Raw genomic sequence first — 26,182 nt, 5'->3', positions numbered from 1 at the left:
AGAAATTTTACTTTCAGCCATTTAGTTGTACTCTTCTTTAGTCTTTGAAACACACAGAGCAGCTAATTGTTCTTTTCTGTTTCATTCAAGGTCCTGAGAATGTTCATAGCACACACTACTGCCTCAGCTGAATTAGTAAAATCAGGGGATACACAAAAAATTCTTTAACCAAACTCCTAACAAAAGCAATCAGCACTTCCCCCACATAACACACATCCTTCCCACAAGAATTAATCCAAACTTTCAAATAATTCCATTCCTACTGAAAGACATAACTCATTTGGAGGATTTTCAGGAGTGCTAATAGCAGCCAGTTATTCTACAGATACCCTGTACTCAAAAAATCCAAGTTTCCTTAATAAAGAAAGAACTATGAATTAGATAATTTATGGTTGTGCCACTCCAAGGAGAAACTTCTGACATCTAATGAGATAGAGCAGAGCAAGAGAAAGACTCCAGTGAAATTCACATCCTTATTTGTTTTCTTGTGTTTCTTAATCTCCAGTTCCTTTTCTTTTTGCTTTTGTCCCATTGTTCAATGACTCTTCTTGCTCATTTGCATCACGGGTTAATCACAATCTGGGTGAAAAGTCTTTCAAACACTTTCTGGCTACACAATTATTCTTTGATTGCTGACAGCTCTCTCAGCACACCACCCCAAGGCCGAAATCAACTGCACTCTAATTAGTGTAAGCACACTGGGCAAGCGCACATGGCAACGATACACATGTGGGAGTGAACAAGAGCTGTAAACCCTGAAAATAAGTCTTTAAAAAGCACGTTTACAATGTGGCTATTCAAGTGATAAGACAGCTTGTAACAGAGCTAATGCAGAAGACAAGATCAAGTTTGCTCTGGCATTATGTTCTGCTTACTCTCCAGGGAAAGGAGATTAAGCATTCCTTTCTTGGCTACAGCAGTGCAGCCAACTTTTGAGAGGAAATAAAAATAAGACTCTGGCCAAGCTGGGGTTTCATCACCCGTACATCCTGCGTGATTACACCCCTGCTTCAGGTGCTCTTTTAACAGTGGGGTTTTCACACATGAGCACCACTGTAATTGCCACCACTCTGCACCTTCGACACCTGCCAGCCTACCAACCTTTTTCTCTCCTCCTGGTAAAATATCTTTTTTCCTGGGACTGCTTCCAGGCACACAGCACTCCCAGAGCCAGTGCTTGTCCTAAAGCAAGCACTGCAAAAAGCTTACAGGGAGCACAAAGGAGCCAGGCATGTAAAATGGAAGAGAGTCCCTTTACAACACTAGACACGTATTGGTATTGGTAATACAACGAGGCACATCCCATAGTGACTGCACCTATCATTATTTGAGTATTAAACATTTCAAAAAAGCCCCAATTTCTCTAGATATTTATATGTAGCTATTATAAAAATGCATTGTAGCTCTAGGATTTAAATTATTTTATATACTTGACAAATTTTTTTACAAATTTGTTTACATTTTTAAAATTTGCTTCATTTGAACAGTAGGTAAACACAACTCCTCAGCACCAACAGGTGCTATTTTTTTCCTCATATGCAGACTGATCACTATGCAGACAATTAATCTGCAAAACACTTTTTTAGCATCAATACCACTTAAAAATAGCTAAGGTTCTGCTAAACTCCATAGCATGAAAATATCTTCCACATTAGAGAACAACATGATGGAAACATCTTATTAGGTAAATCTCTAGTTATTTCCCCGTGGCCACTTCTGCATCAATGTTACCAGACCTGTTTATTAGCCTGTTACCTCATTGCAGTACTACATAAAAATCAATTTTTCAGCATCTCTACTGCTCTGCTTTGTTTTGCTCTATTTTGCTACTGCTTTTGTCTCTTAGAGAAAGAGTGCCTCTTTTATCCTTCCTTTACCAAACACAATACTAGACTGAGTAATTCCATGTCCTACACGGTGCAGTTCCCTCAGACGTACACATTTTCCTGTAAACGCACGTTGCTTAGAAGCTGACTCTGCCTCCTGTAGCCCCTGTCTACTTCTAAAGAGCCTGTGAAAGACAGCTAACAGAGGCTAAACTGTGCTGGCAAAGGTAAATACACAGCACGAGAGCTTCATCTCCACCGGCGAGCAGCGAGGCGGGCGGGACGGCGGGCACGACACTCTCCGTGACAACACACCGGGTACAGCCAGCGGCGCTCGGGGAGCTCTTGCGTATTTTTGGGGAATTAACAGGAGGCCGTCGCGTCCCGCCCGGCTCACAGCTACGGCTCCGTCGCTGCGCACAGCTGTGCCGCCGGCCCGACACCCGCGTAGCTCCGTGTAAAGGCAGGGTGTTATGAATGTGATCTGTACCCTCAGCTTTCCCAGACAGCGCCAGACAGCAGCGCCGGGCTGTGGTCCCACGGCAGCGGAACCACGGCACCCAGCGCCCCGGCTGCCCCCGCCACTCGCGGGGTCCCAGTCCCCCCGCAGGCCGACCGGTCCCCAGCCCCGCAGTTTCCCCTCTGGCACACCCGGGGCCGCCCCCACCTCAGCCTCCCGGCTGGGCAAGAATCGCCGAGCATGACGGCTGCCCTCGCCCAGCCGCGGGCACCCGCAGCCCCCCAGAGCCCGCCGCCGGCCCCTCACGGGGGGCACAGAGAGCTCCCGGGGCCCCGCCGCCTCACCAGGGGAACGCGGCCATCTTGCGCCCGGTCACATGACAGCGCCTTCCGCCGGCAGCGCCCGGGCCGCCCCCAGCGCGGGAAGAGCCTGAGGGCGGGCGCGGAGCGGCGGGCAAGGCTGCGCGGAAAGCACAGAGAGGCAGCGCTTGTTAAAGATTTAAAGAGTTTATTGTGCAGAATGCTTTAAGTAAAAAGCGAGACTGGTGAGAATGAAACGAAGTACAAAAATAAATAGACTTTTGTAATGGTATCACAATTCCACACAAAATAAAAAGATAAATATGTATAAATACAAAACAGCAAGTACAAAACCAAATTCTGGCACTTGTCAAGAGAAAGGCCTCATGAAAGTTAAAAAAAAAAACAAAACCCTTGTGCTATAATGCTTTATTACACACTGGAAACATGCTTGAAGAACAAGAGGTTTAGATGTGAAACCCTAAGAGAAGGGAAACGTTCACTTCTACTAACACACTAAACCTATCTATGCATCAACATATTGCCTATGCTAATAATAAATACAGCACATAAAACATCCATTAGAAACATCAATCTTTAGAGCTGCTATATCAACAGCACCTTTTGTCATCTGTGACACAGGTTACTCTTGCCACTGTAAATTCTTCCCCTCTTGAGATGTTTTTCACTCCTAAGGAAAGCTGCAAACTAAAACACAGCTTTGATGCCCACCACCGGGCGAGCAGGAAGCTTGCCTCGGGCATTTTCTGTATTACAGCTGAGATTTTAAAGCACCACAGCATTTGTATGAAGGAGGCAGGCCCTCCACTGGTGTAAACTCTTATATTTACACCATTAGGGGAGCCCCCTGGCCCCAGGCTTTCAAGCAAACCAAGCAGTGCCATTCTTCAAAGTGCTTGGGCAGTGTTTTTGCCATTTTCCAAGCATGAAACATGGGTAACTTAGTGCATGGTATAACACTCCTGTTCTGAACAACATCACAAGCTGCAGAGGACAGACCTGGTGGCAGATGAAAGCCACAGGCTGGTGAAACAGTCAAGCCAATCCACTCATCACCACCCCTGAAGGTACTGTCCTCATCCCATTATTAATGTTCCCCTTTCATGCTATTTACCACAATTAAATTTTCAGTTAGTCTTTTTTTCTCTTACATTCATGTCAACACATTACAAAGCCTCCAAAGTTGGTGTATTGTATTGTATTGACACTGGGAAAGTAACAAAATATAACCTAATTTACATTCTGGCAGTCAGTTCTCTACTGCTAAGACTATACAGCCCAGCTTTTCTCTCTAGAACTTTCTCACTATCATGACTTAAGTTCATTAAAAGAAGGTGGAGAATCATCCTCTCCTCAAATTGATGGATAATATCCATCAGTTGGAAGACTAAGGTAAAATATGACCATGCTCTTTTAATGTTAGTTATTCATAAATATGAAAGTGTTGCGATCTGGAAAGGATTCCCCCCCCACCTGCAGAAATCATGACTTCAGTACAAGGCCCTGTTAGGTCACAGCAGAAGATAAACTGCTCAGAAAAACTGCAGCTGGCATCAATTAAATGTAACATACCTGAATTACTATTACAGACTGAAATTACTATTTAAGTCTGAAACGGTAAAACAGTTCAAATCTTACCTTCTGAAGTTTTTGTAGAACATACACATCTCCATATTGGACAAATGTTGTTTCCATAAGAAAACGCAGTAGGACAGCAGGGGAACAAAAACCCAGGACTGTTTCAGTAGAGTGCTTTGATCTAGCACACATATGAATGCACAGTTTTGGTTTAGTCAGTGTAAGTATGTCCATCAGCCCAGCAGTGAACCTGGACCACGTCTGCCCAGCTCAGCAGAAATGCAAACCATTGGGCACAAGGCCTTTAGTACTGAAATTGAGCTAATCTCATTCCCACAGAAAGTACATTCAGAATGGCTGCTGACAAATTCACTGACGTGAAAACTCATTTTCGCTTAAATTAAGTTTGGGGGGTTTTTTCACATTTAGCTGCTTTCACTTTATGGTATGAAACTAAATACATACCTATGACTTACTTATGGTGGCACTCATACACAGAAATTGCAGTTTAAGTAATGCAAAAAGCATATGTCAGACACTAGAATTAGAAAGTGTGAAAAAGTCACAAATTACCTTCATGTTGCCCTGTGGTAGTCTTTAAATAAACAAGATTAGGAATCTTTTATATATTAATACTGGTCTGTACACAAGTTCTAACATGCAATTTTCCCACAAGTATGAGAGTTTCAAAGCATATTACTTCAATATGATTGTGTTCATGTGTCATGTGAAAATGACAAAGTGGTTTTATAATGTCTAAATATACATATATGTAAAGAAGATGCAATATTAAAAATCAGTGCTGAGAATGCCATCATTAAAACACAGCCATTTTATCCCAGTGAGTGCTGTCTTCTTAAATTGTCACAACATTTGGCTTCTTTCTTTGGGTTCTTCCTGCATATGCTCCTAAAAATAAGTAGAAACATTACCATTTTACAATTAATAGTACTGGTTTTTGAAACAGGATTGTCCAACAAAAATAGCAGAAAAAGATTAGGACAATTTCTGTAAAGCAGTATTAGGCATTCAGTGACTACTTTTAAAATGACAGTTTTCATAATGTTACACCCCAAAAGCCTTATGAAAACTACCTATAGGTTTGAAAGTAATGACATTTTATAGTATTGCCTTATTTGATAACTATCCTATCTTCTTTTCTGCTACTCTAAAACAACTACAACCACAATTCACAATTTTTTTAAAAGAAGTATTGCATAACCAAGACATAGATGAAATGGCTGGTAAGTTTAACTATGCCATGTATTACTTTTAAACAAATGATCAATTAAAAAATATTATACAAGTTGAATACTTAAGATAATTAATGTGACAAAAAGAAAGAGTTAAAACAAGAGACAGCTGTAGGCTCCCATATGTCAATATAAGATAACCAGAATTAGAAGTGCAGTATGAATAATGTCATCAGGCAGAGCCCTTATAAAAGGAAGGATGCTTAAGTAAAAAAATAATAAACAAATAAATAAGTCTTTCCACAGGGAACAAGTATATACATACTTATATTTAAAAATCTGTATTTTACTATGCATAGCACAAGTATCTTCCAGTAGTGAGGGTTCAGCACTGCAGGCTACTAAAAAGTAGCACAACTCAGCATTCTTTAGGTTCAGGCAGTTACCAAGAAAGTGCAGCAGTGTGAGCAAACATTTACACAAAGCAGTGAAAACCATACCACAGGGTGCAGAGCAGTGGGAATGGAAGACAGTCAGGGAAGAGGAATGACTACCAGGCAAGTAAACGAATGTGACAGAGTGCATGCCAGTCCTTTCTAGGCTCTTCAGTTACTCTGGGTCAGAGCTGCAGTGGTTACTTACAGGTGTCCCAGGGCTACACTCAGCACAGGCCAAAGCAGCTTCGGGAACGCCCAGAGCCCTCACATCTCAACAGGCTCCCACTACACAGAAGGCATTCTCACTGGCCCAGCACTCCCCAGGGCTGTGCTCTTCAGCTGGGATCTCGTAGGACAGACAACTAGGCTGACATGGTGCTTTATTAGTGATTAACACTACCCCTTAACTCAGCCCAAGCGCTCTCAAAGCCATATAAAAATCTCACACACATAATAGGATATTACAGTAATAGCATCTGGGTGTGCAAAAATCCCGCAGCAATCTAGACTAAGAAATTGCAGAAGGCAAATCTGCATAAAAACAGTGACAGTTCTGAGAACAATTATCACTCATCCTTTTCCAGTGGCAAAGGGCAATCACACAAGGCCTCTCTCCTGGGACAAAGGACAGACCTGACACTCACACACAGCAGGCCTAAGCCTTCCTGAAGTGCTGGCCTGACAGCCAATACACCCCACAGCCCCCACCATCTCACAGGGGCAAGATGTGCCCTTGGCTTGGCCAAGTGCTGCCACCACCCAGATATTCTGTGTGCCTTGTGCCCCGTGTTTCTTTTCCATGGAAAAGGAAACTGGGCAGAGCAGATGAATAGGTCTTGTTGTAGGAGCAACCTGATCAACACTCTATTTACCATACCACCTGACTTTTCACTATTCACATTTTAGCCATATATAAAATATTCAAAGTAAGTTTTTTCATTATTGCAAAATTCTGCAGATTGTTTCTTCCATGCCAAGTGTTCCCCATGTAATAACTGCAGAATGCATTTCTCTTCATTTAGTACAAGAAGTCTAACCTATTTCTGAAGGAGCACATGAAGTGTTGGTATTGCACAACAGGAACATGTGTGATGTCCAAGCTCTAAATGAGGCTACACTGAGCGACCTGAACTAACCAGCATACAACTGGTTAGCCACATCTGCCTGAAGTTCCAAGAAGGCCACTGCAGAAGGCATCCAATGACTTTCCAGATATTTGACAAACAGCAACAAGGCAAAAAGAAGTTGGAGATATATCCCAAAGGATTTTCTTCATTGCAAGTATGACCTGTCACAACTTTGGTAATTATGACTAAGATAAACCCAGGGACTTCCTTAGAAGAACAGCACACACTGCCAACACAGAAGAGTGATACAGAATGCTTCATTGGATGCCTGATGCCAGACACAATGTAAACACCACTGTGGCTCATTATGAGCTCAGTATGAATTACATGAGCTTGGGGATGGCATCCAAACCTCGAATCAGTGCCAAACCTGCCGCATGTGACACCACCCTAACACTGCTACTCTTTTACCGCCTCTGTAATACTGTATCTGGTAGAGGTTTTGATTGTTCTGTTGTCCCTGTTCTTCAGCACACTCATTTAGTAGTCAATAGCAAACGTGCAGATGAACACTTGTCTTAATGGCTACTTCTGGTTGCTAAAATTGTATTATTTACTTTATTTTCTGCTTTATAGTTCAGGGAGATTATTTATTATCTTTGCTAATTTTTCTGTAGTGTCACTGAGTCCAACCAAACAACTGCCTTGCTCTACTTTGGTGATGACAGCACTGCCAGGAGAACTGACAACAGAAGAATAAATGAACACACTCTGGTTGTGATCTCACCACCTGCCTTTTTTTCCCCCTCTCATACTGCAGTGTTATCTATGTTTATGCATACTGCCTTACTATACATTCTTCTGTTCACTTCACTTCTCTTGACTTCACGAAGTAGCATCTGGGAAAACATCACATTTAAACAGTAAAACACACTGCATTCAAACTTGCAGATACTCCCTCCCAGCATTGCTCTGGGGCAGCAAAAAATAAGCACTTGCCTTACAGGAAAGGTTTCATCCTTAATACATACAGATTATTGAAAATACTATGGAAAACAATTGAAATCATACTGCATTGCATATTTCCCTTATTAAGCCCCAAAATTCCCAATTTTTATACTCGACTTGTGGAACTCTCCTTTGAGAAGAAAGTGTAATTCAAATGTTAAATAGTTTTAAAGCTTATAAACGACTTTACCTTTTGATAAATTTAAGTTTGTCACTTAAGAAATTTTAAATCTAATTAAAAAAACGGAAATTGTGTAACACTATTCATAGTCATTTCTAGAGGTTCAGCACTATTATCAAACGTTTTAAATAAAAGGTAACCAACCAGTCATCTCTGTATGGAAGCACAGAAATACTCACTTTTGAACTTGGGTCATTAAGACTCAAACATGCTGTAAGAGGCTACAGGAATATATATATATATATAATTTTAGGACTGTATGATGAGTGAACACCTGCTGAGGAGTCTGAAACTGTCCCTCCTGTCCTTTCAATATGCTCCATGCTGAAGATGTGTGTACAGAACTAAGAATCAATGACATGAAAGTTCTAATCCAAGTCTATTTTGACTACTATCAATTTCTCAACAGTTCCAGTGAATATATCTGGCAATCTTTTTTATGACTGGGCATCTGGTGAGTGAAAGCAAATGAGCTGTGCAGCACATTCTATATACTGTGTTTATAGAATTTGAAAGTGGATGGTTCAGGTACCAGCGCAGGTTTGTTTGAAGAGATAGCTTAGACCTAAGGCATAGCAAAGCAGGTGCACAAGGAAAGGAAAACAATATATTGCCAATTCATTTTTTCTAGGTACTAGTAACTTATTTACTATAAGATCCAAGCACCAATTTTCTACACACCTGAAACAGCCTTGTTAGACACTCTGCTCTCTGAGGCCTTCTTTCTACTTTGCTCAACCCCATTCACTGAGGTCTTAGGGGTTCTAATTAAATATAAAAGAGTTAATAAGTCACTTGCAACAAAGTTGAAAGGCTGTATACAAAACTATAGACACTATCAAAATGTGTTTGGCATGAAAACATTTTTACCATGCTCCACAGAGCCTCTTCCTGAGCACCTGTATAGTTCCTATTGATACTGTTATGGCTTACATAGATACATTAAGTAGGAGAACATCTCCCCATGAACAGATTGAAAAACTCTATTCAAGAAACTGCTTTAGTTTAGATACCATGGCATTACAGTCTACATATAAAAATACACATATTTCATTAAGTGGAAGCAAAGCTTCATGGAATGAATGTTACAAATAGAAATGTTGGAACAGTGTAAATGAAGACAATACACAAGAGGATGACAACAATAAATATTTTCCTGCAGCATAAGGTAAAACAAAGCTTCATCACTCTCTCAAAATACTGAGAGAAGCAATTATTTTTACTCTGAAGAACAGCTGTACCATTATGTGCAAATATGATTCAGCAATCACTGTTCTTGCACTTTGCATTTACTTTCACCTTTAGGCTAGAAACACGCCGTGCTCTTACCCTTGTCTGCAAAGCAGTCTATGAACCGGGGCATTCTGTCCTTGGTTTGGTTGAAGTATGCTGTTAAAACACAGACTTTTATTAGTGCTTTTTCCCTTTAAAATTAAAAATCTCTCAGAAATACTGAATTATGAATCATGTTTCACATAACGAATTTCAGAAAGGCTAACAGGTTTGGTAAGGCAAATGACATGTAGGCAAAGTGGCTGGAATTAAAATTCCAGAATAGGATTACTACTTCCACTATTAAAAACAAAGAAACAAAAAAGCACAGATGGATCTCCCTCAACAGTGCCTTGGGCTGCCAGTTACTGATGAGAACACACAGGAAAAACAGCTGAATTGCTTACAGTAGTCCTTGAAGGCTGAACTGTATGAATAGACAGTATGTCTCCAAAGCTTTTGGGTAAACATGGGATAAAAACTGTTTTTAAGGGATGCCAGGTATCTGGCTTTAAATACATGAAAAAGGTGCAGACAGGCCTCATAAGAGAGCAGCTCGTCTGCCTGAACAACATGTACTGAACACTGTAATTTCTGTGATCTAAGCAAACAATAACACAATCAAGGAACAAAACTTTCCTCACAACAGAAAGCCACTTTTTTCTGACAGCTTCCTGAAGATAAGCATTATCAATAACTCCACTGCCAAGCAAAAGGTATTAGGAAGAGTAGTAGTGCCAAACTGAAGCTTAACTGTGCATCTCAGAGGAAAATGTTGAACCTGAGCGCCAAGACTTAAAGCCATAAATAAATAACTTTTGAAGATGAAATTTCAGAACTGACTCTGAAGAAAACGTATCTTTCCTAACTTCTAATGAGCTAATAAACCCTTTCCTCGGGCCTTGGTAAATCAGATTTCACTAATTTTCATGATAATAGTAGCAGGAATTGAGCTGATCGATGGCAAACCAACAACACAGATCACAGAATCCATCATTATATGACAGTTTCTTAAAAGCATCCTAATACAAGTAACCATCACCCACCGGTTTTCAGGAGTTTTCTGTTTGATGATTATTTTTTTACTTGGCATTCCCATTTCTGAAGCCCTAGAGAAACAAAAGTATTGAAACATATTTCAATTAGCGAATTATCATCCAGGTCTTGAACAGAAACACTCAGAGAAAGCCTATAAGAGGAACTACACCTACGTGTAATACTGCCAGGGCCGTCCTACAGATTATCACTTCTTTACTCAGGAGCAAGTGTAACAACTGCTCAGTCCACTGTGTTGCAGGACAAAGCCTGCTACCATTCCCCAAAAAAACCTTGCCAGAGATCCTCTATCAAGTATCTCTATTGCTAGGCACTTTAGATAAAATCACTTGGAGCACTTTCTACAATTGGCAAAATCAACCATAAACTCAGAATCCACCACTGCATTATAGCATAAATGCACAAGTTAGAATAAACATTTTTCTCCATACAAACAAAAAGTCTCTTAAAAGTAAGAGCAAAATACAATTAGCAAGACACCACACACCTGGAAAGCTTTTTACTCATTCTTCCTAGCACAGATGTCAGTTTGCAAAGAAACACTTATTCCATAAACTTCCCATCATTATTTCCTGTGCCTTCTACTCCTCCTCTTGGACCCCTCTCACCATCCCTCCCCACCCAAGGGAGAGCTGCACATACTTCATGTACTTTTTCCTGTCCAGAGATTTCTGCGTAGCTGTTGAAAGTGTCACTCGCTCTCTTGGGCTCTTTACTTTATCCTAAAAAAAAAAAAAAAAGAAGATACTGAAGAAAGTTACCTACAAAAGCATAATTAAAAATTTAGATTTAAGAAACATTGTACAGGGTGAGGAAGAATCTCTTAAATGCAAAATGATTCAGGACTTAAAGTCTTGAAACAGTTTACGTTCCCTGGAATGTAACACACCATCTGCCTGAGCATCTTCTCTTTACGAACTTCACGATCGTGACGCAGAATATTCATTCTCTCCGATGCCTCCATTGTGAAAAAGATGTCATGGATGTCATACAGAGCAGCTCGCAGCTGGGAAGAATAATTAAAATGTTAATAAAATATTCAATCAAGTTTACCTGTCCATGGTTTTGATTATCAAGCACTTTTTACTTTCAATCTAAACAAAACACTTCATAATTTTGAAATCAAATAATTTTGTGTCAAGCAAAAAAATGGAATCTTTTCTTCTTTAAATGTTTTACTCTAAACAAAGCCACTCTCAAGGTTTTATGCATTTCTATTACAAAAGCAGAATAGCTAGAAAAGACAAAAAAAAAAGGTTTAAATTGTATCACCTGAGCCATTACTCTTTCATGAAGGGATGCATCTTGTGCTGACACACTTCCTCTTTTCAATGGGGCTTCAGACTGAAAATTTTTTATGAATTCCAGAGTATCCTGGGAAAGACAGGAAAATAAGAGTAAGCACCAGGCATAACCCTTAATAACAAAGCAATCATTACAAACAGTACACATAGGACAGATTCTTTGTTTGATTTGGACCTTATGACACTAAGCAATGCAACACTCAAACATGTTCATGTAACAGCCCCAAAATCTTCTGAGAGCAGAAAACGCAGGATTTCATCTGTCAATGGAAGCCAGCAACAAAAATAAACAGGAGAAGAAGCTGCCTATTGCAAAAAAGCTAATCTTACTTTTACAGTTTGCTTAAGATGTTTCAGTTTTTCTGTCTGCAGGAGTCTACGAGTAAGAAATCCCTTTGCCACTGCAGTGATCTTGTCGAACTTCATTTGTATCTCTGGACTGAAAACCTTATAAAAAAACCAAAACATTTTTCTAAACTTTTGATTAAAAAAGCAAGAATTATGAATTACTTATCAAATAACATCCATCAAGTGACACAAGTTTTCAAACAAAAAACAAACTTTGACTGGGCCAAAAGTACCCACCATAATTTAGCAGAAGCAATATATTGCTATATTATTATTTTGCATATATGAATAATAATCTATACCGTTCTCTCATGTAATCAAAGTTGACATAGGAAGGGATACTAAAATCTTCTGTGAGGTTTATTACTGCACAGCTCTTATAAAGTCACCAGTGCCTTACAAAAACATGAGGGCCTTTTAAGATAAAAATAAATCTTTTTTTCCCTTACCTGAGTCCACCTAGTTTTGATCCTATTACTTGGCCTGCATACTGAGGTTTTTATAACTCCACTACCTGAGGGTCCCCAGAGATAGAATGAAGTTTCACTTGTTGAAGCAAAGGTGTTGGGTGTTGTATGAGCAAAACCTGCACGCAGAGCAGAACACAAGAGTTCAACACACGCTTCTGCCAGTGAAGTACTGCCTGTGTCTGTGTATACACTCAGCTCGGGCATCACAGCTTTGTCTACAAGGTCAATGACAGGCAACAAGCAAGCTGAATATTTCTGAGTGATTTCCATGCAATATTTGCTAAACAGAAGACAGAACAAAACATTTCATGATGTTCTGGAAGAGGTGAGAGGTGTTCCATCAGCTACAGCTGTTCTGCCTGGGAGTTAAGATGCCTTGGCAGAGCCCCTCTAAACCTTCTACACAAATGTGACCACCTGGCCCAGTGCTGTGCAGCTACATGGCACAAGGATAATCCTTCTGGGACATGATGCAAATCCACATCCTCATCCTTGATCAAAGGAGGTTATTCTTAGCTTGTTTTCCTTGGATGTGCCCTCAGTTACATAACAAATGCAGTACATGGAACAGTTTGAGGATGGCTGAACCTGTGCTAAATGCCAGTGACACAAAGATGCAACAGTCTTTGTTTCACAAATGCTGTCCCCAGCTGAGGGCAGCAGCTGTCTGTGTACCCTGAGCAGTCCTAGGGCAGGAACACTGCACTTATCCACACAGTGGGGCAGCTGGTCCAGTCATGCACTGTAGAACAAAATACATCACAACACTTAATCTATATTCTTCCCTCCCAGTTTTACCAATGCTGGTGGAGTTTGTGTTATGGACTGTCTCCAGCTGAGACTGCACACTTTCCAGCAAGCCACTTTCACTTTTTTTCCTCCACTCCAACTCCATCCTACTGTTAATATTCACTTTGGAAATTTCTATTTCCGTTGTAGTAACCTTCTTTCCTTTCAACTGTCTCTCCTGCTCTTCCAGTTCCTACAAAAGGAAGATTCAACTGTGAGACTATTTTTCTAATTCTGCAAAGCAACAGAATATACATTTAAACCCAACTGCTTCCTGACAAACTTCCATGTAACACACAACATTTGCTTTGAATTTTTCCTGTTGACATTACCTTCTGCAATTTCTCCTGTTCTCTCTCTTGTTCAGCTATCAGAATTGACAGTTGTTGTGCATGCTGTTCTTCAAGTCTCTTTCTCATTTCTTCAAAGGCCAACATTTTAGTTTTTAAAATATCTTCTGAGAAAATACATAACAATCAAATATTGAATACTTTCTATATGATCTTTGCCAGAGACATATACTCTTTATCAGATATAATTTGCATCATCAGTAAAAAGTAAAAAAGATGCCTTTGATACCAAGTTTCCTTGATATCAAGTTCCCATTACGTATACTAAAATAGGGACATGCAAAATACAGTTCTAAGAATTTTACACTTGCTAGAGTGAATTAACATTATTTATGCCACTTCAGCCTAATTTGGTAGAGACACAAGCAGAAGTAACACAGTTTTGAATTTGAAGAAAATACCTATATGGGTTGGTTTTTTTTTTTAATTTACATGGACTATCTTTTCTTTTAGTAGTCCTATTTAGAGCTTGTGGCATAAGACAATTTTCTTAGTAAAACTAAATTCCAACTTCTAGATTCAAACAGGAAATCAGTATTTGTGATGTCAAATTAAATTAGAGAAATGAGGCTACTGAAAAAAATTTACATGCCATAAAATTTTAGCCTTTTGACACCCATACATACTTAGAAACACCAACGACTAATGATCACTGGGGTTTTTTCTAAAAGATTAGTAAACTGAGAAGTAAGCCTTGAGTACAGGAAATCTTTTACCTTTTGCCATATTTTCAAGGACTGCATTCTTGGTAATGTAAACTGATCCCACAGGATATTTCTGTTCTTGCAACCACTGCTCCTCTTGTTCTTCCATTCCAACTCTTAGAACACAGGAACTGTTTTCTTTTTGGCAGCTGTCGGTGTCCAAATCAAGTCTACGTTTTACCTTTTCAAAATTTTCTGGAAACTGCTCATTTGCTGAGGCAACACTTGGAGTATTATCCATCTGCTGTCGCACATTCTTGCTCTGCATTAGTAGTGGAGATGGATTTTCTACGTCATAAGATTTATTGAGTTCCACTGGAGAATTGCATTTAGTGTTCTCTGGCAAAGTAGCTGGTTTCATTTCATTCACAGCCAGGATCTTCTGTGTCACTGTAGACTGACTGATGGCAAAGGGCTCGTTCACTTTTGGAGGCACCATACCAGTACTGGTCTCTGCTTTATACGGCCCTCTGCTGTCCATCACCACATGACCTTCCACCATAGCCGACACGGTTCCTCTGCTTTCAAAGAGCCCGAAGGAATGGCGATTTGCTTTGCCAACCCCCAACCCATCACAGGGGCCTGAAGAATTCCTGCTGACACCAGGAACTCTGCCAGGGCAAACTGTAGTGAAGTCCACCATGAACTTTGGCACCGATTCAGACACGTTGTTTTTATCTGCAATATCTTGCATGATTAAATCCATTGCTCTACCCTTGCCTTTAGGACTTAGCTCGTAAGCATTCACAGGGTTGTTTATAATGATGTGTCCCATGGATAAAGGCCTTGGGCGCCGTCGGTGCATTTTAGGGCTCATGCTTGGCTCTGGGCTTGGCAATTTGGCGTAAGAGCCTGTGAGGCTCCTGACAATGCTGCTGTCACGCTCAAACACAGAATTCTTTTTCAATTCCTCATCTGAATCAGAATCCACCAAAGGGGGTGTTCCAACTCTCATAGGTATGTCTACTTTAGAAAAACTGGATAAAGCGGACATACTTGTGTTATTTGTATGAGTAGAGGCACCTTGGAGAAGGGTATTTGATTTATTAAGACTGGGTTTATCAAGTGTCTGAACAGAGCAACTTCTGCCTGTAAACTTCGCTCTCTCTTTCACAGAGTCGGTTGTTTTAACACCGTCGTTTTCTTTATCCGAATGACTCTCACTCGTACTCCTCTTGGAACTGCTTTTTGAGGCACGCTTGCTCTGCTCTTTCTCTATGCATTCCCTAGACCTCTTGATCAGGTTCTGAAGACTCATTACACACGGATCCTGGACATCCTCATCTGACGGAGACCCGACTCGTCCCTCCTGCTTTTGCAGGGCGTGAGACGGGAGCTTGTTACACACCTTGTCAGGAGATGCAGCCCTCGGACAAGGAGCGTCCTTCGAGAAGCCACTCTCGCTTGGCTTGGAAGAAACATTTTCTTCTGCTGCTTTGACTGCTTCCGTCATATTTGATGTCATTTGCCCTGCAGTATCTGATGGTCTAAGTTCTGGTGTCTTTTCCAGGTCCATGGAACCGTGCCTTTCAGGAGAACATGTTGAATTGGTATCTGATAGAGCTGTGAAGTCAGTCAAAGCCTTTGAATCCAAATCAGGGCAAGAACTCTCAGCCTCCAGAGTGTTCACATCGCTCGTGCTAGGTCCTTTCTTCATCTGCAAATTAAAATTTTTAAAAATGACATATTTTCAATGAAATCCCAGAATCTCAGATTCCTGCAAACTTCACTTGAACTTAAAAAAAAACTGAAAAAAACACCTTTATTTAAGTGAAAATTACATGTTACTTCCAGACAGCATTTGTTTAAAAGGATTTTCACACTCTAATTATCCTGTGTGCTGCATTTCAGTTATCAAAAGGACACATTTGGAAAAAAAAACCCTTAAATTATGTTTGTATTGAACATACTTTCCTGGTCTGCTGGTCAAACCCCAAGCCAGCTGACTGTTGCCACATACACTCAGTAAACAATACACACTAGTAAGAGTTCTTTGCCACCTTGGTAACTCAACAAACTCAGTTTTAACTGCACTTGTTTAAGCAACAGTTTAATTTAAAGGCTGTATTACAACTGTTCCAAAGACCTATAATAACTCCTTGATTAGATGCATTTAATAGTCTTTTAAATTTAAACCTCTACTAAATTCATCATTGAAACAGCAAAGGAAACAAAGTATTTGAAGTAAAATTGTGAAGAACACAACAGAATTTCAAGTTGTTGTGAAGGTAATTTGAAATCTGTAGTCACAAGGTTGAATATAGGTTATTTTCTGATTAAACTATAAGCTTGCAAATAACACAGGGGAGTTGTTCATTTGTTTTAACAATCCAGTTATTTCCAACACACTTACAAAAGTGTCTTTTGCATATAGCAAAACAAGCAGTGAAAAGGAAATCCCATGCACTACAATAAGTATCACTAAATCATCAATTATCAGGACACATAGCATGAAATAGTAGCAAATGCTGGTTCTGGAGAGTTAGCTGCTATTAATTTCATGTTTGTATTGGGCAATACTTAAACCTCAACAACTCCTCAAAAAGTCTATAAGCAGTGATTTTCTGTAAATCTATGAGGCAGCTTTGGACTAACACTACCTGGACATTTTCTACAATCTCCTGAACACGATTCAATAAAGCTTTTTTCCGGGACTCCCGTTTCCTGGTCTCTAGGTCCAGTGCTTTCTTCTTATATTGCTGTATTTCCTTTTTCTTTTCAAGGCTAAGCTGCAAAACAGAGTGTAAGAAACATGGTTTATATCACTAAATGCAGATTTCTGTACAGAATTACTGAAATACATTCGAAAGAAAAGCAACAGAACAAAACAATTAGAAAAACAGCAATCACCTGAGACTGTGCACATTAAATTCCAGCTTCTTTTCAACCAATTATACCTTTTTTTAAGGGAAGATGCATAAAATGCCTTCTTGGAAGACACGCAAATGAACACGAATTTAAAACACCATTCATAAAAATTTCCATAAATATTACATGCTACAGTACCAATCTGACACAGGATTCAGACATTTCTCCTAAAAACTCTTACAATATCCACGCATTTGTAAATGAAGAATATGACAATGCATCTGCAATTTATATCTGTATCATGATTTTTGGACACTGTTCTTAGACACTCTCCCATTTCTTCCCATCACTGAAACAAGGAAGTCAGCTGCAGTATTACAGGAACTACCAACAACCTTCAGCTTAGCTCTGTTCCCATTAGCACAGAATGACTTAACATAATTGATGAGCCTGTGGAATACGTTAGAGGAAGATGCAAACACATGCAAAAAAAAATTTACTTAGAAGCTTTTTAACTATTTTGGTATTTCCTATCTGCATTTTTTTACACCTTTAAACTAACTCACATGTTCAATATTTGAAAGGTCAATATGATTTTACATGAAGTTAAGCCCAGCAGTAACATTACTGAAAACCATTTGTGCTCCCCTTAGGAAGGTAACTTTTTTAAAATTAAAGGAAATGCAGTCAGTGTGGGGGAAAAAGGTACATTTTACCCCCTTACTTTGTAAGATTAAGGCTCGGAATGCTTAGAATACACTAAGCAGCAGGTCAGATGACAGCTCACACAGACACCTTCAGTAGAATCATTACATGTGCACATCAAAGCCAGTGCCAATAGCACAGTTAGCACACCAGGGAGGAAAAGGGATAAAAAAGGCCTTACCAGAGGAGAAAGCACAGGGACTCTATAGAACTGAATGAGGGAGATGTTTTTGTGCTGAACAGTCAAAGAGGTTTCTCCTTTTACTGCCTCTTCTTGGATTCTGGAAAGGTGCTTCCTACAGAATATTTCATAGTCCTCCATCTTCATGTTATCTAAGCTGCAAAGAATAATAACATTACTCTCCCATGTACTTCCAAGACCTTGAAGGGAAAACAACACCACGACTAATTCGGTGTCACTATGTTTCGGGAAACAAATTCTACATTACAAAACTGAATTTTCTCTTCTTCCTATCATTAGCAAAGCCTGCAAAGCTCCTCCTTATTTTCCCCTATAAAAAGAAAATCTGCATATAGGAGCAAAAATGATCACAAGTGCACAGAAAAGAAAGCAAGCATTGAGATAAGCAGGATTTACAAAACTGCACCTGCTACAGATAATTTTCATCAAAGGCTAAACCTTGGGATCTTCCACAACGAGACAGATCCTACCAACTGTTAAAAAAAACCCAAAAAACAACCCAAACAAAATTGCAGCCCGATTGGATTTAAAAAAAAATAAAAAAAGCCTTTAGGGGGCTGAGAGGAATTTGTGCCTCACTCCCGTGAGCCTCCGTCTCGGTACATCCCTGTACGAACAGACGCCAATACTTATACACACACACACAAAAAAAAAGAGATCGCAGCCTTATTTCCTTACAAGCGCCCAAATATCTGGAATATCTGTCACTGCCCGTCCCCACCGGAGCGAGCCCAGCTCCGCCTGGCAAGGCCTGACAACGCTTTGTTCCCCCGCACGCCGCTTCGGCCGATTCCTGCCCGCCCGCTGCGGGGCACCGAGCCCGCCCCAGGCCGCGGCCGATGCATCGCCTCCCCCCGGACCCCTGCCCCCGTCCCACGGCCCGGTACCTGCGCGGGGCGGAGCGGCCCCAGCGCTCCCCGGCAGCCGCCGCCACAACGGCCGGGCCGCACCACGGGCCCAGCGCGCCCCGCGCCGCTCCGCCCCCGCTCCGCCCTGCTCCGCCCCCGCTCCGCCCCGCTCCGAGCCGCTCCGCCCCGCTCCGCCCCGCTCCGAGCCGCTCCGAGCCGCTCCGCCCCGCTCCGAGCCGCTCCGAGCCGCTCCGCCCCCGCTCCGCCCCCGCTCCGCCCCCGCTCCGAGCCGCTCCGAGCCGCTCCGCCCCGCTCCGCCCCGCTCCGCCCTGCTCCGCCCCCGCTCCGAGCCGCTCCGCCCCGCTCCGCCCCGCTCCGCCCCGCTCCGCCCCGCTCCGAGCCGCTCCGCCCCGCTCCGCCCCGCTCCGCCCCCGCTCCGCCCCCGCTCCGCCCCGCTCCGCCCCGCTCCGCCCCGCTCCGCCCCGCTCCGCCCTGCTCCGAGCCGCTCCGCCCTGCTCCGAGCCGCTCCGCCCCGCTCCGCCCCGCTCCGCCCTGCTCCGAGCCGCTCCGCCCCCGCTCCGCCCCGCTCCGCCCCGCTCCGCCCCGCTCCGCCCCCGCTCCGCCCCGCTCCGCCCCGCTCCGAGCCGCTCCGCCCCGCTCCGCCCCGCTCCGAGCCGCTCCGAGCCGCTCCGCCCCGCTCCGGCCCCGCTCCGCCCCGCCCCCGCTCCGAGCCGCTCCGCCCCGCTCCGCCCCCGCTCCGCCCTGCTCCGAGCCGCTCCGCCCCCGCTCCGAGCCGCTCCGAGCCGCTCCGCCCCCGCTCCGCCCCGCTCCGCCCCGCTCCGGCCCGCTCCGGCCCCGCTCCGCCCCGCCCCCGCTCCGGCCCGCTCCGCCCCGCGCTGCTCCGCTCCGCCCCCGCTCCGCCCCGCTCCGCCCCCGCTCCGCCCCGCTCCGCCCTGCTCCGAGCCGCTCCGCCCCGCTCCGCCCCCGCTCCGCCCTGCTCCGAGCCGCTCCGCCCCGCTCCGCCCCGCTCCGAGCCGCTCCGCCCCCGCTCCGCCCCGCTCCGCCCCCGCTCCGCCCCGCTCCGCCCCGCTCCGCCCCGCTCCGCCCCGCTCCGCCCCGCTCCGCCCCCGCTCCGCCCCCGCTCCGCCCCGCTCCGGCCCCGCTCCGCCCCGCCCCCGCTCCGAGCCGCTCCGCCCCGCTCCGCCCCCGCTCCGCCCTGCTCCGAGCCGCTCCGCCCCCGCTCCGAGCCGCTCCGAGCCGCTCCGCCCCGCTCCGCCCCCGCTCCGCCCCGCTCCGCCCCGCTCCGCCCCGCTCCGCCCCGCTCCGCCCCGCTCCGCCCCCGCTCCGCCCCGCTCCGCCCCCGCTCCGCCCCGCTCCGGCCCGCTCCGGCCCCGCTCCGCCCCGCCCCCGCTCCGGCCCGCTCCGCCCCGCGCTGCTCCGCTCCGCCCCGCTCCGGCCCCGCTCCGCCCCCGCTCCGAGCCGCTCCGAGCCGCTCCGCCCCCGCTCCGCCCCGCGCCGCCCCCGCTGCCCGCCCTGCGACCCGCTTCGGGGCCCGTCACCAGCGCTGCACTCAACCGCGGGACAGCTCTGCCGTGTCTAGGCGAGCGCCCAGCGAAGGCAGCCGCAGCTCGGATGGATGGGTGGGGATGGAGCGCCATCCCGGTGCTCTGCTTTCCAGCCATTCCCACCCATGGCTCTCCCAGACAAGTTCCCCTGTTAGCACGGGTGTAATCTGTTCGGCTTCATCCCATTAAGTATCGCACGGTTGTGCAGTCCTTGTGTAGTCGGGACCACAAATGTGCCGCCGCAGGTATCAGTTTCAGCGAGCACGCTGTGATGAGAAAGATAAACATGAGCACCTGTACCCATGCTCTGTGAGGACAGCATCCACGAGGGCATCACCACAGACATCCTATCCCTCCGGCCCGGGCGGCAGCCAGCTGCTGGTCCAGCCAGTCCAGGAGCAGGTAACACTCACCTGTCAGGCAGGTCAGGTGGAAGGAAAATCCACACTTGTCTGCCAGCACTTGGCCCAGGCATAATTAATTTTAATTTATGGAAACATCTAATTCCCAGTATTCAGAGCTGTTAAAGCTGTCATTCTTGTTTCAAAAAACAACTTAGTCATCTGTTACCTCTTCAATGATCGTTGAGGGGTTTTATTTTTTAAATCTTCATCTTAACAAATGCTGCTGTTTATCGCAAGATTTTAAAAATATGTTAGACATCTAATTAGACATTCCATTATTTGTTGTGCATCTGCATATATATCTGATTTTTCTCCAGCTACATCTGGCAGAAGCACAAAACCACTGACAGAGCATCTGAGATGCTCAGAACCATCTAGGACAATATGTGACAAATATTCATGTCAGCAATTAAAATAAATAAATAAACCCAGTTTAGAAGATCGCGCGGTGCCTGTTCCACCTCTAGTTAGTCAGAGTTCCTCACTGGAAAGTCAGTTGCTTCCCATCCTTCCCACAGATACAGACACCCAAAAAAGGGTCAAAATCCCCACTTACGTTAACACAAGCTGCTATTTCCTCGGCTTTGCAATTCCACTTCTAGACTAAACATGCCCAGTTTCTCCAGCCTTCACTTAACCGGTTTGTTTTCCTCGCTGTTGCTCACGCCTCTGGATTCTCCGCGGTTGTTCAGGCGGGTGTCGGTGGCCGGAGCCGCCTCCGCCCGGGCAGGACGCGCCGCCCGCTCCTCCCACGGCTCCCGGGCCCGGCCCGCGGGCAGGCACCACTGCAGCGCCAGCTACACAAAATACACAGCATAGAACAAACCGCCGGTGAGCTGGAAAATAACCACTGTGGGTGCTGTGTTTCTAATGAGCTATCTGGCACAGCTGCGGAAAGCCCTCAACGCTCTCCATACGCACGGGTCTGCCGCGACTCTCTGCACAGCGCTACCTTTCCTTCCATGAGCACTATTTACTTTATCCTTACACCGGGAACAGCCCCCGTTCCCCACGTTTTATCAGGAACAGCCCCCGTTCCCCACGTTCCCCCCGTTTTATCAGGAACAGCCCCCGTTCCCCACGTTCCCTCCGTGCCTCACGTTTTATCAGGAACAGCCCCCGTTCCCCACGTTTTATGAGGAACAGCCCCCGTCCCCCCCGTTCCCCAGGTTTCACCAGGAACAGCCCCCGTTCCCCCCGTGCCCCACGTTTTATCAGGAACAGCCCCCGTTCCCCACGTTCCCCCCGTTTTATCAGGAACAGCCCCCGTTCCCCACGTTCCCTCCGTGCCTCACGTTTTATCAGGAACAGCCCCCGTTCCCCACGTTTTATGAGGAACAGCCCCCGTCCCCCCCCGTTCCCCAGGTTTCACCAGGAACAGCCCCCGTTCCCCCCGTGCCCCCCGTTTTATCAGGAACAGCCCCCGTTCCCCCCGTGCCCCAGGTTTCACCAGGAACAGCCCCCGTTCCCCCCGTTTTATCAGGAACAGCCCCCGTTCCCCCCGTTCCACCGGGAACAGCCCCCGCTCCCCCCGTGCCCTTCCCGGCGCTGCCCAGGGGGTGCTCGGGGCCCGGCCCCGCCCCCAGCGCGGCCGGCGGGCGCCGATTGGCTGCTGGCGGCTGCCAGCCGAGTGCTGATTGGCTGGCTGGTGGCGCCGCCGTCGCCCTTGCCCTGAGGAGAGGCGGCGGCCGCGGTTCCGGCCCCGACATCGGCCCCGACATCGACCCCGACCCCGGCCCCGGCCCCGCCATGCTGTGCCACGGGGAGGGCCTGCTGAGCTCCCTGACGGCGCTAATGGCGCTGGCGCTGGCGCTGAGCCGCAGCCCGGCGCTGGCCTGCCTGCTGCCGGCCGGGCTCTGCCTGGCGCTGCACCTCTTGGCCCTGGAGCCCGCGGCGCCCCGGAGCGCGCAGCGCGTCCTCCGGCCCCGCGGCGCCGCCGCCCGCATCGCGCACCGCGGCGGCGCGCACGACGCGCCCGAGAACACGCTGGCGGCCATCCGACAGGTCAGCACGGGCCCCGGGGCTGGCGGGGCACAGGCTCAGCCTGGTGGGCCTGGCGGGGTGTGTCTGGTAATCCGCCCTTCCAGCACCAAGCCCTCCGCACCGGGAGTGATGCTGGCTGTTCTTGCGGTAGCTGCTGGAAGCTCTGTGGCTGGTCAGTCCTTCATCCCCAGGGGCATTCAGATCAGATCTGAATCTTGTGGGAGCTGTTATAGCCTTGGTGCTGATGGATATTTCAGCAGTGCAGCGATAATGAAATACTGTATTTTGTTGATGTAGCAACAGCACATAGAGAGCGGACAGCAAGTCAGTAACATGTTGTTTCGTTTTTTAAACCTTAAAGATCTATGAGGAGAATCCACAGTTAGGGGAAGATCTGGTACCAGAACTTCACTGTGCAGCCGTGCCATGACTTACTGCTACCTCATCTGCGAGGCGTCAAGACACAGCCAGGGTTCACAGCCTGTTTCTGAGAATCGTTTGAAATAGTGATTATCAGTCTCTCGAATGCAGTGTACCTCTGAGTTGAGATGTTGCTGCTCTGAGGCTCTCTTACCTTTGCATCAGACAGGACTCTTAGTCCCGATAAATTCTGAAGCTGCATAATCCTGACAGAGCAGACACCTGTAGGTAACCTCTAGTGCATACCTGGCTTTTGTCTTTCTGCTGCATTGTCTCTTTTCCAGGAGGGCATTTATCCTTCAGAGCAACTGGTCTTGTGTGCACTTCACTCAAGTGTTTTTCTGGAGTTCTTGGGAAAGGTCCAGGGCAGGAACAGGGTGTGTGAAATGTTCTAAGGCAGCCTGGCTGCTTCTTGCTCTCTGATACGGGCATTCCTCAGAGAGGAGCAGAGATTTGCCTGCATCCATCTACTGCTTGGTACACACGTGGTAAACAGTGTTTACTAAGTGTTAATCTGTAGATTATGTAAACTGTAGACATTTGCTTTCCTTGCCTTTTACAAAATAACATAACTTAAGGACTCCAGGGTTATTACATCAGAAGGAGAGAGCAAGATTCTTTTCTGCATTTTTATCCTGAAACATTTCAATCCCAAGACTGAGGCATAATCACTATGGTTTTATCTGCAAAATAGATTATATGGTTCAGTTGATCTATGAATGCGCTAACAATGACTTGGATAAAAACCTGCTTTGTTCTGCAGATGAAGCCTACTGAAAAGTACATTAATATTTTATTATTTTTTAACAAAAATACAAGCTAATTATAGCTGTACTTATGTCAGATCTATAAAGCTGTCTCTTCTGTTGTGTATTTGATTTTTTAAATTTTTTTTTAAGGCAGCTGAGAATGGAGCAACGGGTGTGGAGCTGGATCTTGAATTTAGTGCAGATGGTGTCCCCATTCTCATGCACGATGACACAGTCGAAAGGACAACGGATGGGGCTGGGAGACTGCAGGACTTGACTTTTGAGGAAATTAGGAAACTCAATCCATCTGCAAAACACAGGCTACGGTAAATGAACTATTCTGAAATTACTCTTTCAACAGTGGAAAAATAAGTCTTGATAAACAAAATTATTGATTTGATCTATAACTGATGAAACTTTTTTACAATTTAAAACTTTTAAGTCCCATATGCTACTTCTGATTTGATTTTAGAAGCATATGAGACTGTATCTCCTTACCCATCACTACATTGGGAACAGTGAAACAGAGTCAAGATAAGCTGGCTTTTGAGAACAAAATCCACAGGCATCTAATGTGAAACTGATCAATCTCTACATAAGCTTGTCCTAAACTCACTGCAGGACACTAAAGGTGCTGGGATCTTCATGATGTGTCAGAACTGGCTAGAGGAATTACTTCTAAGGTTAATTCACATGTATTTCTTGACTGGACTGTGTTTTGGGGATTCTACACATCAGGTTTATACTGTTGAAAAGGAGCTAGACAGATTCTGGGTAGCCTCACTGTGACCCTAGTGGCTGATTAGGTCCTTCCTATGGATATGCAGGGGAAAATATTTTTATACATTACTAAAAATTTGATAACAATGCAACTTCTGCAGTATCATAAATGAGTCCATTTCAGAGGAAGAACTTGTAGTGTGTGCTCCTGAGACACCGCATTAGGGAGTTCCAGAGCTGCAAATGTGCCACCTGGGAGTCTGTGGCACAAGGAGTATCTTCCCTGTCTCACTGGAGGGGTGATCACCTGGGCCACACAGCGGGAATTTCCACAGGCAGTGACCTCTCAGCAGCTGCTGTTCACTGTCACCCTGATTTATTGATGATTTATTGGTGGGTGAAGCTGCTTCTGCTGAATCCTCAGCTTGTCTTGCCTGTTCTGCCAGGATCTGCATTCCTGGCTCAGGGCTGGGGAGTGCAGTAGGAGCAGGAGGAAGGCAGCAGTTGGGACTGAAAGTTTGTTTGTGGAAGTTGGGGAAGGAGCTGAAGAACTGGGGGTGGTGTTTTGGGGTGGGACACAGGGCCAGTGAGATTGGATCCCACCTCCAGTACCAGCGTAGCAGCAACCTCTGTCAGGAATCAGCTCTGTGGGGTTGGGGATGTGCAGGCCCATGTGTGTGCACATGAATGAGGACTGCATTCCAGTGAGTTCTCCATTTCTACAGGAGCCAGTTCCAAGGTGAAAAGGTACCAACTCTGAGAGAAGCTGTTGTGGAGTCTATGCATCACAATCTGACAATCTACTTTGATGTCAAAGGCCATGCAAATCAGGTACTGCTCACTGCAGCAAGACACCTGCCCTCACCCCTTCTTTGGGTTTCTGACCTGGTGCTGTGTTGGTCTCAAGCTGGTCCATGTGGTACAATCCCTTCTTTAATATGAGCGAGGTCTGCTGTTTGTGTCACCCAAAGTTGTCCTGGGAAGCTGCAGCTTAAAATTAGTACAAGGCTTGGGCAAGTGTTGCACTCAGCTCACAGCACTGCTGTGAAACAAAGCAAAGGGAATTCCCTGCTGTGCTGAGAGGAACCAGCAAGGGATCTCTAATTTGCATTACTGAAGGCAGATGCAAATGATCCATCACTAATATATTATATAAATTACAATAATATTTTTCTTTAGCCTAGCAAAATATGGGAATAAATTCATTTTCCTCTTGAGCTAAACCCTAGGTAGTACTAAAATATTTTATCCACAACATATTTAAGGGTATTTCAAACACTGAGAATCCTACTCCTTGTAAACAGAGTAATGAAAAGGAATTCTTTTGCAAAAAAACAAAACGTCATTTCTGTGTTAATGCTATAAACAAGATGCTGTTTTTCTTCTTCTCCCTTTCTATTTCAATCTTGCTATAC

The 26,182-nt window shown here is 45.2% G+C and overlaps 3 protein-coding genes across 10 annotated transcripts in view; 1 reads left to right on the top strand and 2 right to left on the bottom strand.

The window, feature by feature from the left end:
- VPS35L (VPS35 endosomal protein sorting factor like) overlaps window positions 1-2,712 on the bottom strand; it is a 46,921-nt gene extending 44,209 nt beyond the window's left edge. Inside the window, exon 1 of one of the 2 annotated variants that reach the window (XM_032126293.1) lies at window positions 2,631-2,712. In XM_032126293.1, coding sequence (XP_031982184.1) covers window positions 2,631-2,647 — 17 coding nt within the window. In that variant the 5' untranslated portion in view covers window positions 2,648-2,712. Of the gene's footprint in view, window positions 1-2,493; window positions 2,603-2,630 lie in introns of those variants that run through there. The other variant, XM_032126292.1, reaches the window with a different exon arrangement.
- Window positions 2,713-2,776: 64 nt separating this feature from the next.
- Window positions 2,777-21,920, bottom strand: CCP110 (centriolar coiled-coil protein 110). 7 transcript variants are annotated; one of them, XM_032126285.1, is made up of 17 exons: window positions 21,817-21,915; window positions 21,452-21,692; window positions 20,502-20,757; window positions 18,058-18,214; window positions 16,964-17,092; window positions 14,376-16,020; window positions 13,642-13,766; window positions 13,319-13,502; window positions 12,500-12,636; window positions 12,033-12,149; window positions 11,671-11,772; window positions 11,288-11,404; window positions 11,041-11,120; window positions 10,389-10,451; window positions 9,400-9,459; window positions 8,752-8,834; window positions 2,777-5,093 (listed from the first exon to the last, which is right to left on the bottom strand). In XM_032126285.1, exons 3-17 carry the CDS (start codon window positions 20,606-20,608, stop codon window positions 5,041-5,043), a joined length of 3,159 nt encoding a protein of 1,052 aa, XP_031982176.1. In that variant the 5' UTR covers window positions 20,609-20,757; window positions 21,452-21,692; window positions 21,817-21,915; the 3' UTR covers window positions 2,777-5,040. The 7 variants fall into 7 exon arrangements, with proteins under 7 accessions (XP_031982176.1, XP_031982177.1, XP_031982175.1 ...); XM_032126286.1 differs by having other exon boundaries at window positions 13,642-13,763; window positions 21,452-21,920; XM_032126284.1 differs by having other exon boundaries at window positions 21,452-21,919.
- A 305-nt stretch (window positions 21,921-22,225) lies between these two features.
- The window catches only part of GDE1 (glycerophosphodiester phosphodiesterase 1), a 6,365-nt gene continuing 2,408 nt past the window's right edge, over window positions 22,226-26,182 (top strand). The window contains exons 1-4 of the mRNA XM_032126352.1: window positions 22,226-22,241; window positions 22,310-22,899; window positions 24,198-24,373; window positions 25,493-25,598. Of these exons, the coding sequence (XP_031982243.1) occupies window positions 22,226-22,241; window positions 22,310-22,899; window positions 24,198-24,373; window positions 25,493-25,598 (888 nt within the window). The remainder of the gene's footprint in view (window positions 22,242-22,309; window positions 22,900-24,197; window positions 24,374-25,492; window positions 25,599-26,182) is intronic.

The sequence above is a fragment of the Corvus moneduloides genome, chromosome 16, assembly GCF_009650955.1.
Source record: "Corvus moneduloides isolate bCorMon1 chromosome 16, bCorMon1.pri, whole genome shotgun sequence".
In the NCBI taxonomy this organism is placed as follows: domain Eukaryota; kingdom Metazoa; phylum Chordata; class Aves; order Passeriformes; family Corvidae; genus Corvus; species Corvus moneduloides.
This window is presented reverse-complemented; position numbering and strand designations above follow the sequence as displayed.